Source organism: Balaenoptera ricei, chromosome 11 (assembly GCF_028023285.1).
Source record: "Balaenoptera ricei isolate mBalRic1 chromosome 11, mBalRic1.hap2, whole genome shotgun sequence".
Lineage (NCBI taxonomy): Eukaryota > Metazoa > Chordata > Mammalia > Artiodactyla > Balaenopteridae > Balaenoptera > Balaenoptera ricei.
Window position 1 is genome coordinate 41,609,519 of NC_082649.1, and position 13,694 is coordinate 41,623,212.

The following is a 13,694-nucleotide window of genomic DNA, read 5'->3' on the forward strand; positions in this document are numbered from 1 at the left end:
GCCCTCCCTTGGGGAATATGTTGAGTCTGGGAGGTGGTTTCAGCCAGAAGAGTTATTTCTGGAATAAACCAATCTGCCTGTCCCATAGATGGGCTCTGGGTCTGGCAGGACCTATAGAAACCTGATTACTGTGCTAATCAGTGTTAAAAAAGACTAAGAAACAAAGTCCACTTCCCTCATGTGAGGAAGGTGGTTCCACCATAATCTGAAGCACAAACCTAGAGGCGTCTGAACACTTTCTCTGCTCAGGAGCTGTGTTGAGAAAGACAGATGAAGATGTGCAGTGGGGGCCTTCTCAGCTCAGAATCTGTAAGTGGAAACTCACTTAGGTCCTGGTGAGAGTAGCTGGGCCTTCTGTATAGAAGAAGTCCTGTGTGTTTCTCGCTTGGACTCTGGCTCTGTTTCATGTGTGTGTGTGTGTTTTGTTTGTTGTTGTTGTTTTAAACCCCAATATCCTACAACTGGAACTTGGATTGGGAAAGAGGGCAGTTCTCAAAATAGGTTCAGAGCTGAGGTATGAAAATTCAGCGGTTCTCCAATTACAAAGCATCCCAATCCTCGAAACAGCTTTATTTTACTTAGTGGCAATTTAAAAAACTGCAGTAGCTTCCTATGACAGAGTAACTGTTGCTGAGGGTGGAGACTAACCGGAGCCTGGCACGTGGAGCAGGACTCGGGGGTCTGTTCCGCGGGCTGCAGGTGTCGCGCGCCCCCTGCTGGCCGCCGGGCCCACAACCGGGCACCGGCTGAGGAAGCGAAAGCGAAAGCCGAGGGAGCCCGGCCGCCCTGGCTCGGGGATCCTCGCCCGCCGACAGAGGGGAAACGAAGCGGAGGCGGCGCGAGGGGACTTCAGAGCTTGGCCCCCGGCACGTAAAGGAGAGACCCCTGAGCTGCAGCCCAGAAGCCCCCTCCGGTGAGTTGGTGCGCGTGGGAACCTGGAGTGCTAACAGGGACGCAGCCCACCCACCAGCCACTCCGCGCCCCAGGCTTCCTGCCCTTCTGGACCCCGGGAGCAAGGGAGCGGGGCGGGACCGCCTGGCCCTTTGGAACTCGGCGGCGGCGGCTGGCGGGGTCGGGGGTCACGGGTCTTTGTTTTAGAGGATGAGGCTGCAGATGGTCCGGCTTCCCAGCTCCCTCTGTCAGGCTGAATGCTTGGGGTCCTATCCTAGGAGGGCGATACTGATGAGGACCAAGCACCTTTCAGGCATCTTTCAGGGTAGCACTGGGTAAATAAAATGGGAAGCCCGTGGACGCGTTCGACCTAGTGCGAGTGGGGAGGAGTGGGGACAAGGATTGGGACTCACCTCTGTCGTGTCTCACCTTCTACCCCTAGATCTCGCCATGCGGCTCCCTGACCTGAGACCCTGGGCCTTCCTGCTGCTGGCCGACTCGGCGTTACTCTGGCTGCTGCAGGCGAGCCTGGGGGCTCTGCTTCCCCGCGGGCTTCCAGGCCTGTGGCTAGAGGGCACCTTGCGACTGGGAGGGCTCTGGTGGCTGCTGAGGCTGGGAGGGCTGCTGGGGTTTGTGGGAGCACTGCTGCCCCCCCTCTGCCTGGTGACCCCTCTCTTTCTCTCCCTGAGGGCCCTGGTCCCAGGGACCTTGAGTGCTCCCCCAGCCAGGGCGGCTTCAGCCCCTTGGAGCTGGCTGCTGCTGGGGTACGGGGCGGCCGGGCTGAGCTGGGGCGTGTGGGCTGTGCTGAGCCCTCCAGGAGCCCCGGAGAGGGAGCAGGGCCAGAAGAACAACAGAGCCTTGATGTGGAGGTTGCTGAAGCTCTCCTGGCCAGACCTGCCTTTCCTGGGTGTGGCCTTCTTCTTCCTCGCTGTTGCCGTGTTGGGTGAGTCGGGAGAGGGCGCTGTGACTTGGAGGTGGGAAAAGGCCCTGGGCGCCAGCACATTCACTGTTGTCCTCACGCAGGTGAGACATTAATCCCTTACTATTCCGGTCGTGTGATTGACATCCTGGGAGGTGATTTTGATCCTGATGCCTTTGCCAGCGCCATCTTTTTCATGTGTCTCTTCTCCGTTGGGAGGTAGGTGATGGAGATTTGCTAGCCCCCAATTTTTACAGGGACCCTCACTCTCCTAACTCTGTTTTCAGACCCTCTTGTGCCCAAAGCACAAAATACTTAAACTAAAAATCCGTATTTGTTTATTCACCATTCTGTGTCATGCATCCATTCATTTATTCCTCCGTTCACCACGTGGCTCCAACATCTTCAAAGTTTATATTACTTATTATAGTTACAGATAGGAGTGAATGTAGTACACAAGGTGTTTATGTGTCGAATGGAATGTCTCTCAGTTACCTCTCAACATTTTTATCTCCATGAAGTTCCATTTCTCTTTTGTGTCTCCAATCTCCCACCCTGTGTTTGTTTCCACAGTTATCCTGTTGTCAGGGTGGGCACGTTTCTTCCTCCTGACTCTTCGTCCTTAAGTCATCTTGTCTATCCTGGAAGATCTTACTCTGAGGCTTGTCACCTTTCTTTCCAGCATCTTTACTCTTTTCCACTTCATTTACTTTTCCTTCTGTTTTAAGACGTAGCCAGGAGTCCGCTGTCTACAAACTAACTAACTAATTACCTAACTGCTTGATAGGGCTGGGGCTAGGATGAGGTGAGTCAGGTACCTAGGCTGCAAAATTTAAGGAGGTGCTCATTCTCAGGGTCGTGCGAGTACCTCACTAGCCTTCCCCAAATACCAGCCGGCTGCTTGATCCTGCTTCTTTGCTATGGTCAGACTTCATTTAGAATCCCTCAAAAACCAGTTCTTCATTATTTCATACTTACTACTCTTTGCTGAAACTAACTACTTAAAAGTGAACTTCTTATTGATCAAGCTGCTGCTTTAAAAAAAAAAATCAGCCCTCAGTTCTCTATGTGTCTGTAGCATCTGGCATCAGAACAATCTCTCTTTTTTTTAAAAATTATTTACTTATGTATTTTATTTATTTGTCTGTGCTGGGTCTTAGTTCTGGCATATGGTCTCTCAGCTGCAGCATGCGGGATCTAGTCTCCTGACGAGGGATCGAACCTGGGCCCCCTGCACTGGGAGCTCGGAGTCTTAACCACTGGACCACCAGGGAAGTCCCAGAACAGTCTCTTATGATTGATCTTGTTTTTCAGGTAGCTTTTATGAACTCCCTTTCTACTTTCCAGTCCACTCTCCCTCTTCTGGAGAACCGTCCTCCTCTGGATCCTTAATTATGGACTTTTCTCAGGACTCAGTTCTTTGATCTTTAAGAACATTTTTCCTGTTGAGCTAATGCAGCTCACGTCTGCAGGACATTCCCACATCCACATTCCCACATCCAGCTCCAGTCTTGTAATCCAGAGGCCTCCTTGACGTTCCCATTGGCTGACGCCCTGTCACCTCAGACTCCATGCACCCAGAGCTCCAAGTGCATCCCACTCCCTCCTGGTCTCCTTGAAAATGCCTCCCTCTTCTTATTCCCATTCATGAAACCATCAGTATCCTCAGCTCCAAGCACCAGCATCGTCGCTGCCTTTCTCATGTTCTGGCATTTTCCACACTCAAAATGTGCTCCTGTGGCTCCTTTCTCTCCATTCTCACTGTGATCACCAAAGTCCAAACCCTCACCATTTCATGTCTGAGTATGCCGACAGCCCTCTAAACATGGTAATTAGATTTGTATTAGAAACCCATATTTTGTACAGTTCCTGCTTGTGTGCTTTCACATTTTTCCTTTGAGTTTGACTGTAAAAATTCACTTGGTCTAAGAGGAATTCTCCAATCCCAAGGACAGTGGAGAGGGGAGAACAGCAGGATCCCAGGGCTTTGGAGATGGGAGGGCAGGGAGTCCATTGCTGCAGTTCCCACAAGAAAGTATCAATATCTGGAAGTAGGAAGAAGGACGCCCGGGGTGGGGAGGAAGGAGACCAAGACCAAGGGGAAAGCTGGAGGGATGGCCCTGAGGGAGACCAGGTCAGAAGCAAGCCATAGGCTCTTTCCCTTCAGAGCATCTTTCCATTTCTGTTGTACTGTTCCCTCCTGTCGAGCACAGAATGAACTAGTGATGCTGGTGAATCTGTCCGTGTTATGATGTGGTTCCCACAGCTGGCTCACTGTGTCCTCTTTTCTCTTCGTCTGTTGATTCCTGCCCCTTGTGTCTCCCTCTCTCTTATTTGTTTCTCTTCTGCTCTCATGATGTACTGCCCCCAACTTTGTATTTCTTTTCTTTCCATGCTTTCTCCTCTGCTTCTCTCCCTCCCTCCGTCCTTCTCTGCATCTCTTCTCTTCATCCTCCGCCGCCCTCCTTCCCCGCAGCTCACTGTCCGCAGGCTGCCGAGGAAGCACCTTCACCTACATCATGTCCAGAATCAACCTGCGGATCCGGGAGCTGCTTTTCTCCTCCCTCCTGTGCCAGGACCTTGCTTTCTTCCAGGAGACTAAGACAGGTAGGGCCTGGAGTCCAGGTCTGGGGTCTCCCAGGACTTCCTTTCCCCTCCAGTGCCCTCCCCCTGCATCCCTGGTGCCAAGGCCTGGAGCTGTTTTTCTCTCTTTGGGGACCATGTAGAGAGGCGGTCTCCACCTGTCTGTCTGCACAGAGGGAGGGCTGTGTGAGATTGGGAGCTCAGGAGGGAGTTTCTGGGGGTTCTGCATTACAACATGTGGTTTCCTCACCTGCTTTGTCCTGCCCAGGGGAGCTGAATTCCCGGCTGAGCTCGGATACCAAACTGATGAGTGATTGGCTTCCTCTTAATGCCAACGTGCTGTCTCGAAGCCTGGTGAAAGTGCTGGGACTTTACAGCTTCATGCTCAACCTGTCACCTCGACTCACCCTCCTTTCTCTGCTTGAGGTGCCTCTAATGATAGCGGCTGAAAAGATGTACAGTGTTCGCCATCAGGTACGTGTGGATGGTAGGGAATCCCCACGGAAGAAGAAAATTCTCCTAGAGGCCTTCTCCTCCAGGCCCTTAGAGGCTTCAGAAGGTCCATGACCCTCTGGGACTTTGTGTGTGTGTGTGACAGAGAGGGGGGGTGGGAAGAGAGAGAGAGGGAGAGAGGGAGAGAGGGAGAGAGGGAGAGAGGGAGAGAGAGAGAGAGAGGGAGATATTTTCAGGTTATTTTCCATTATAGGTTATTAAAAGATGTTGAATGTAGTTCCCTGTGCTATACAGTAAATCCTTGCTGCTTATCTATTTTGTGTTAGTAGTTTCTATCTGTTCATCTCAAACTCTTAATTTATCCACTCCCCCCTTCCCCCACCTTTGGTAACCATAAGTTTGTTTTCTACATCTGTGAGTCTGTTTCTGTTTGTATATAGATTCATTTGTATTATTTTTTTAGATTCCACATGTTAATGATATCATATAATATTTGTCTTTCTCTGTCTGACTTACTTCACTTAGCGTGAAGAGAGCGTTCCAAGGGCTGGAATGAGACGTGGGGGTCGGCTGTCTTCTGCCGAATCAGCCCCTCCCATCTCCTGCCCCACTTTTCCAGGCAGTCCTTCAGGAGATCCAGGATGCTGTGGCGAAAGCAGGACAGGTGGTACGTGAGGCAGTTGGAGGGCTGCAGACTGTGCGCAGTTTTGGGGCGGAGGAGCAAGAGGTCCGTCGCTATAAGGAGGCTCTTGACCGATGCCGGCAGCTGTGGTGGCGACGAGATCTGGAATGGGCCGTCTACGTGCTCTTAAGGAGGGTGAGAAGGCTGAGTGGCTGGAAGAAGGGCCGAGGGAGGGGGCAGGGAAAGTGATGGTCCTCTTCCTACAGCTGGTCCGGGGTTCACTCAGTGTCATAGGGGCAGGGAGGCCAAAGAATGGAAGATTCTCAGGCTCCCTTTCCTTCTCCCTCCAGATGCTGCACTTGGCAATGCAGGTGCTGTTGCTGAGACGTGGGCTGCAGCAGATCCTGGCTGGGGACCTCACCCGGGGCGGGCTGCTCTCCTTTCTGCTCTACCGGGAGGACGTGGGCGACCACGTGCAAGTGAGTCAGGAGCTGTGCACGCTCTCTTTTCCCGCTTTGGCTTCTATTTGTTCCCCTTAAAAAAAAACCAAACTGAAATAACCCCAGCTCATTGTGATGGGGAATTTCAAACATGGGCAAAAAAAGAGAAAAAAACTATAATGTGAACCCCCATGTACCCAGCATCTGTTTTTTTTTTTTTAACTTTTTCTTTCTTTATTTTATTTAAAATTTTTGTTTTATATTGGGGTATAGTTGATTCACAGTGTTGTGTTAGTTTCAGGTGTACAGCAAAGTGAATCAGTTATACATATATCCACTCTTTTTTAGATTCTTTTCCCATGTAGGTCTTTACAGAGTATTGAGTAGAGTTCCCTGTGCTACACAGTAGGTCCTTATTAGTTATCTATTTTATATATAGTAGTGTGTATATATCATAGGATATTGAATATAGTCCTCTCTGCTATACAGTAGGACCTTGTTGTTTATCCCCCAGCATCTGTTTTAACAATTACCAATTCATGGCCAATCTTATTTAATCTGTAACCCCACCCACTTCCCTCCCCCCATATTATTTTGAAGCAAATCCAAGATATGGTTTCATCTGTAAATACGTAAACATTAAAATACATGTAACCACAAAGCCATGACCACACCAAAAGAATTAACAACAACTTCAGCAAATGCAAGTCAGTGATCAGATTTTCACATTTCTCATAGAGGTATATATTACACTGATCTCTTTCTCTCTCTCATATACATCTGTGGTGGCAGCAACCAGTAAAGCTTAGTGCCCAGATCCATTAAATCATTTGGGGTGGCAAAATGGTGACACTCCACCATTCCTTCATTTATTAGCCAGATGTATGTCTCAAGGGAGATGTCTCCTCATCTACTGTTTGGTTGCCAAGTGGTACAGTTTGATTAGGAAAGGCAGAGTAAGTGTTTAGTTCCTTCCCTATATTTACCAGTTTTCAAAAATAATTAGTTACTGCATCTTGGGCTTTATTTTATAAGTTTTGTAGACACTGATTAAACATCTTTTATGGGTGGAGAGCTGTGCAAAGCAGTCTGGCATCTGCAAAGAGGAGGTGGGCACAGCACCTGCTTTTGAGGAGTTCCCTGTGTAATTGGGCCAGACAGAACTGTGTACGAGTAACTGGAAAGGTCTGGGGATGGAAGGACTATGATCTCCATCCTTTACCTGGCAAATTGGAATAATGGGGTATTGGTGCCCCTTTGAAATTCAAGCAAATTACACATTAGGGAGACTTCCCTGGCAGTCCAGTGGTTAGTACTCCATGCTTCCACTGCAGGGGGCACGGGTTTGATCCCTGGTTGGGGAAACAGGATCCCACATGCCCTGTGGCACGGCCAAAAAAAAAAAAAAAAAAAAAAAAAAATCGCACATTAACAGTGGGGAATCGGGACTTCCCTGGTGGTGCAGCAGTTAAGAATCTGCCTGCCAAGGCAGGGGACACGGGTTTGATCTCTGGTCCGGAAAGATCGCACATGCCGTGGAGCAACTAAGCCCATGTGCCACAACTACTGAGCCTGCGCTCTGGAGCCCACGAGCCACAACTACTGAGCCTGCGCGCCACAACTACTGAAGCCCACGTGCCTAGAGCCCATGCTCTGAAACAAGAGAAGCCACCGCAGAGAAGCCCGTGCACTGCAACGAAGAGTAGCCCCCGCTCACGGCAACTAGAGAAAGCCCGCGTGCAGCAACAAAGACCCAACGCAGCCAAGAATAAATAAATAAATAAACAAACATATATATATATATATATGTATGTATATATAGATATATAAAAAAAAGGTAGGGAATCTTTTTTGGATGAGGGGAGAAGCATGGCTGGGGTGGAGTGTGGCAGGGAGTGTGTGAGGAGTTGGGAAGTTGGTTCCTGGTGGAGCTTCCTTTGCTTGGCTGACCCCTGCCTTCCTGTTTTGCAGACCCTGGTGTACATGTTTGGGGACATGCTGAGCAACGTGGGGGCTGCAGAGAAGGTGTTCTGCTACCTGGACCGAAAGCCAAATCTGCCTCCAGCTGGGACACTGGCCCCGCCCACTCTGCAGGCCCTGGTGAAATTCCAAAACGTCTCCTTTGTGTATTCCAGTCGCCCTGACCAGCCTGTGCTCAAGGTGCCCAACGGAGACCCCAGGGAGGGAATCTGGGCCCCTCACGCCCTGAGTGATGAGAAGCTTATCTTCCTCTGATAGAAAGAAGAGGAGAGGGAGGGCAAAGAGGCAGGCCCCTAACTCTTTCCTGGCTTTTCTAGGGTCTGACATTCACCCTGCATCCTGGGCAGATGACCGCACTGGTGGGGCCCAATGGATCTGGAAAGAGCACAGTAGCTGCCCTGCTGCAGAATCTGTACCAGCCCACCGAGGGGCAGGTGCTGCTGGACGGGAAGCCCATCTCCCAGTATGAGCACCGCTACCTACACCAACAGGTGGGTGGGGAGGAAGGAGAGGGATCGCAGATTGGAGGGAAGAAGGATGTGCAGAGAGCAGGGGCTGGAGATGGGGGAAGAAACATAAGGGGTCCATTGTGAGGTAGGTAGGCGGGGAGGAAAGAAGGGTCCCTGCCATGGGGGTTTCCACATGGTCCTCTGCTCCTGTCACCTCTGCCCAGGTGGTTTTGGTCGGGCAGGAGCCTGTGCTGTTCTCGGGTTCGGTGAGGGACAACATCACTTATGGGCTGAAGGGCTGCAGTGATGAGAAGGTGCTGGCTGCTGCACGGGCGGCCAGAGTGGAGGAGTTCATAAAGGAAATGAAGCACGGACTCGATACAGGTACCTTCTTTTTTTTTTTTTAAACATCTTTATTGGAGTACAATTGCTTTACAATGGTGTGTTGGTTTCTCCTTTGTAACAAAGTGAATCAGCTATACGTATACATGTATCCCCATATCCCCTCCCTCTTGCGTGTCCCTCCCACCCTCCCTATCCCACCACTCTAGGTGGACACAAAGCATAGAGCTGATCTCCCTGTGCTATGCGGCTGCTTCCCACTAGCTATCTGTTTTACATTTAGTAGTGTATATATGTCCATGCCACTCTCTCACTTCGTCCCAGCTTACCCTTCCCCCTCCCCGTGTCCTCAAGTCCGTTCTCTACATCTGTGTCTTTATTCCTGTCCTGCCCCTAGATTCTTCAGAACCTTTTTTTTAGATTCCATATACATGTGTTAGCATACGGTATTTGTTTTTCTCTTTCTGACTTACTTCACTCTGTATGACAGACTCTAGGTCCATCCACCTCACTACGAATAAATCAATTTCATTTCTTTTTATGGCTGAGTGATATTCCATTGTATATATGTGCCACATCTTCTTTAGCCATTCATCTGTCGATGGACACTTAGGTTGCTTCCATGTCCTGGCTATTGTAAAGAGAGCTGCAATGAACAGTGTGGTACATGACTCTTTTTTTTTTTTTTTTTTTCTCCATCCAAAGCACTTTATTTTAATACTCCAGTTGGCATGGGAATTTATTTCAGGAACACATTATGAGATCTAAGGACAATTCCGTTAGACTGTGTGGGTGCATGTTTAGTTGTAAGACTTCATAAATCTTTGAATCTGCACATGGAGTTTGGAAGATTTTGGTTTCAGGTCGCTCCTCTAAGGAATGACTCTTTTTGAATTATGGTTTTCTCTGGGTATATGCCCAGTAGTGGGATTGCTGGGTCATATGGTAGTTCTATTTTTAGTTTTTTAAAGAACCTCCATCCTGTTCTCCATAGTGGCTGTATCAATTTACATTCCCACCAACAGTGCAAGAGGGTTCCCTTTTCTCCACACCCTCTCCAGCATTTATTGTTTGTAGATTTTTTGATGATGGCCATTCTGACTGGCGTGAGGTGATACCTCATTGTAGTTTTGACTTGCATTTCTCTAATGATTAGTGATGTTGAGCATCCTTTCATGTGTTTGTTGGCAATCTGTATATCTTTGGAGAAATGTCTATTTAGGTCTTTTGCCCATTTTTGGATTGGGTTGTTTGTTTTTTTGATAATGAGCTGCCTGAGCTGCTTGTAAATTTTGGAGATTAATCCTTTGTCAGTTGCTTCATTTGCATGTATTTTCTCCCATTCTGAGGGTTGTCTTTTGGCCTTGTTTATGGTTTCCTTTGCTGTGCAAAAGCTTTTTTAAGTTTCATTAGGTCCCATTTGTTTACTTTTGTTTTTATTTCCATTTCTCTAGGAGGTGGGTCAAAAAGGATCTTGCTGTGATTTATGTCATAGAGTGTTCTGCCTATGTTTTCCTCTAAGAGTTTTATAGTGTCTGGCCTTACATTTAGGTCTTTAATCCATTTTGAGTTTATTTTTGTGTATAGTGTTAGGGAGTGTTCTAATTTCATTCTTTTACATGTAGCTGTCCAGTTTTCCCAGCACCACTTGTTGAAGAGGCTGTCTTTTCTCCATTGTATATTCTTGCCTCCTTTATCAAAGATAAGGTGACCATATGTGCGTGGGTTTATCTCTGGGCTTTCTATCCTGTTCCACTGATCTATATTTCTGTTTTTTTTTTTTTTTTTTTTTTTTTTTAGATTTTTAGAAATTTCATGTAATTATATTTCTGTTTTTGTGCCAGTACCATACTGTCTTTATTACTGTAGCTTTGTAGTGTAGTCTGAAGTCAGGGAGCCTGATTCCTTCAGCTCCGTTTTTCTTTCTCAAGATTGCTTTGGCTATTTGGGATCTTTTGTGTTTCCATACAAATCGTGCAATTTTTTTTTCTTGTTCTGTGAAAAATGCCATTGGTAGTTTGATAGGGATTGCATTGAATCTGTAGATTGCTTTGGGTGATATAGTCATTTTCACAATGTTGATTCTTCCAATCCAAGAACATGGTATATCTCTCCATCTGTTTGTATCATCTTTAATTTCTTTCATCAGTGTCTTATAGTTTTCTGCATACAGGTCTTTTGTCTCCTTAGGTAGGTTTATTCCTAGCTATTTTATTCTTTTTGTTGCAATGGTAAATGGGAGTGTTTCCTTAATTTCTCTTACAGATTTTTCATCATTAGTGTATAGGAATGCAAGAGATTTCTGTGCATTAATTTTGTATCCTGCTACATTACCAGATTCATTGATTAGCTCTAGTAGTTTTCTGGTAGCATCGTTAGGATTCTCTATGCATAGTATCATGTCATCTGCAAACAGTGACAGTTTTACTTCTTCTTTTCCGATTTGTATTCCTTTTATTTCTTTTTCTTCTCTGGTTGCTGTCACTAAAACTTCCAAAACTATGTTGAATAATAGTGGTGAGAGTGGGCAACCTTGTCTTGTTCCTGATCTTAGTGGAAATGGTTTCAGTTTTTCACCATTGAGAATGATGTTGGCTGTGGGTTTGTCATATGTGGCCTTTATTTTGTTGAGATAAGTTCCCTCTATGCCTACTCTCTGGAGGGTTTTTATCATAAATGGGTGCTGAATTTTGTTGAAAGCTTTTTCTGCATCTTTTTAGATGATCATATGGTTTTTCTCCTTCAATTTGTTAATATCGTTTATCACAATGATTGATTTGAGTATATTGAAGAATCCTTGCATTCCTGGGATAAACCCCAGTTGATCATGGTGTATGATCCTTTTAATGTGCTGTTGGATTCTGTTTGCTAGTATTTTGTTGAGGATTTTTGTATCTATGTTCATCAGTGATATTGGCCTGTAGTTTTCTTTTTTTGTGACATCTTTGTCTGGCTTTGGTATCAGGGTGATGGTGGCCTTGTAGAATGAGTTTGGGAGTGTTCCTCCCTCTGCTATATTTTGGAAGAGTTTGAGAAGGATAGGCGTTAGCTCTTCTCTAAATGTTTGATAGAATTTGCCTGTGAAGCCATCTGGGCTTGGGCTTCTGTTTGTTGGAAGAGTTTTAATCACAGTTTCAATTTCAGTGCTTGTGATTGGTCTGTTGATACTTTCTATTTCTTCCTGGTTTAGTCTTGGAAGGTTGTGCTTTTCTGAGAATTTGTCCATTTCTTCCAGTTTGTCCATTTTATTGGCATAAAGTTGCTTGTAGTAATCTCTCATGATCCTTTGTATTTCTGCAGTGTCAATTGTTACTTCTCCTTTTTCATTTCTAATTCTATTGTTTGCCTCCTCTTCCTTTTTTTCTCGATGAGTCTTGCTGATGGTTTGTCACTTTTGTTTATCGTCTCAAAGAACCAGCTTTTAGTTTTATTGATCTTTGCTATCGCTTTCTTCATTTCTTTTTCATTTATTTCTGATCTGAACTTTATGATTTCTTTCCTTCTGCTAACTTTGGGGTTTTTTTGTTCTTCTTTCTCTAATTGCTTTAGGGATACAGGTACCTTCAGCCAAACCCATTCACCTCCCTCCCCAGCATCATGAGTTCTATAGCTGCCTGTCCAGCTCAGGAGCCTTTGTTCCCGGAGAGCAGGGCAGGGTGATGATGCTCTATGTACACGGGCAGCCCTAGAGGTCCGTCCCCTACCCCGGGCCCTCATCCGCCTAAATGTTGGCTGTGGAAATACCAGCTGTGCTTGTGAGGAGGATGTTGTTGTGGTCACCTGTGTCTGAGGAGAGGGATTTCTCGGTTTCCTCAGAGGTGGGGGAGAAAGGGAACCAGTTGGCTGTGGGACAGAAGCAACGTCTGGCCATCGCCCGGGCCCTTGTGCGGGATCCCCAGGTCCTCATCCTGGATGAAGCCACCAGTGCCCTGGACGTGGAGTGTGAGCAGGCTGTGAGTACTGGGCTGGGAGGGGCAGGGGCGGTGGGACCCTTCTTAGGGCTGGGATGGAATGGAGGATACGTGGGGTGGTGTGGGGACATCCCTGATGCCGCCATGGCTCCTGTCCCATCCTCCAGTTGCCACAGCCCCGCTGAGAGAGGAGGGCAGTGCAGACCTTTCCCTCCCGCTTTGTCTTATCTTCTCGTGTTTCATGCCTTCTCTACCCTAAGTCACTAGAGATGGTGCCCAGTGGGGCCTTGGCTTCCATCTCATTCTTATCTTTCTGAGGCATTACGATTCTCCCCCTTCAGCTGCAGGACTGGAAAGCTCACGACGGCCGAACGGTGCTGGTGATCACCCATAGGCTGCACACGGTTCTGAGCGCCGACCAGATCCTGGTGCTGAGGCAGGGGGAGCTGCAGGAGCACGTGCAGCTCATGGAGGGGCAGGACCTCTACTCCCGCCTGGTGCAGCAGAGCAGGAGGACTGAGACCCCAGAGATGCTGGAGCCTTCTCAGGGCCATCTCAGTGACCCAGAGTAGCTCCTGCTTTGGCTTTCCCTGGGGGTGTTCCCCTGGGTGATTGTTTTTGGAGCTGGAGGCACGATGATGGAGATGTAGAACATGTGTACTTTTGTCAGGGCCATGGGAGGGCAGGGGGTTGCTCTCTGTATCCAGGGACCTTATTTCCTTGATGAATAGAGCTTTGCCTGGTGCTGAGTACTGTACTGTGGCATCATAAATATATTTCAAAATATTTTTTCCTTATATAAATAGCACACATTCGTATAGGAAGTGTAGACAATAGAGACAGGTAGGAAGGAGAAAAGTAAAACTACACACTGTTTCACATCCCAGAGATAATCACAGGGACTATTTTGCTGGCTGTCTTATCAGCCTTTGAATTGTTCTTTGAGATACATATTAACCAGTATGACATAAATATTCATGAGTGTGCCTTTCTGTGTCCTTCCCCATTCCCACCAGGACCTGATATTTTGTTGGGGAGCTAGGGTATGGTGGGACAGAGCACCGTTCCCTAATTAACAGTATGAATAAAATATTGATGAGTTAC

General features: G+C 47.4%; 1 protein-coding gene across 1 annotated transcript; it reads left to right on the forward strand.

The window, feature by feature from the left end:
* The first annotated feature begins 725 nt into the window (after positions 1 to 725).
* On the forward strand, positions 726 to 13,694 carry TAP2 (transporter 2, ATP binding cassette subfamily B member). The gene is made up of 12 exons (XM_059938974.1): positions 726 to 913; positions 1,334 to 1,834; positions 1,915 to 2,029; positions 4,287 to 4,417; positions 4,662 to 4,867; positions 5,466 to 5,663; positions 5,819 to 5,947; positions 7,880 to 8,068; positions 8,206 to 8,379; positions 8,562 to 8,721; positions 12,496 to 12,632; positions 12,932 to 13,694. Exons 2-12 carry the CDS (start codon positions 1,342 to 1,344, stop codon positions 13,160 to 13,162), a joined length of 2,163 nt encoding a protein of 720 aa, XP_059794957.1. The 5' UTR covers positions 726 to 913; positions 1,334 to 1,341; the 3' UTR covers positions 13,163 to 13,694.

Coding starts and splice junctions, on each gene's coding strand:
- TAP2 (XM_059938974.1), top strand. CDS start 1,342: ATGCGGCTCCCTGACCTGAGACCCTGGGCCTTCCTGCTGCTGGCCGAC. Junction 4,868..5,465: donor TGTACAGTGTTCGCCATCAG/GTACGTGTGGAT, acceptor CCACTTTTCCAG/GCAGTCCTTCAGGAGATCCA. Junction 5,664..5,818: donor TCTACGTGCTCTTAAGGAGG/GTGAGAAGGCTG, acceptor TTCTCCCTCCAG/ATGCTGCACTTGGCAATGCA.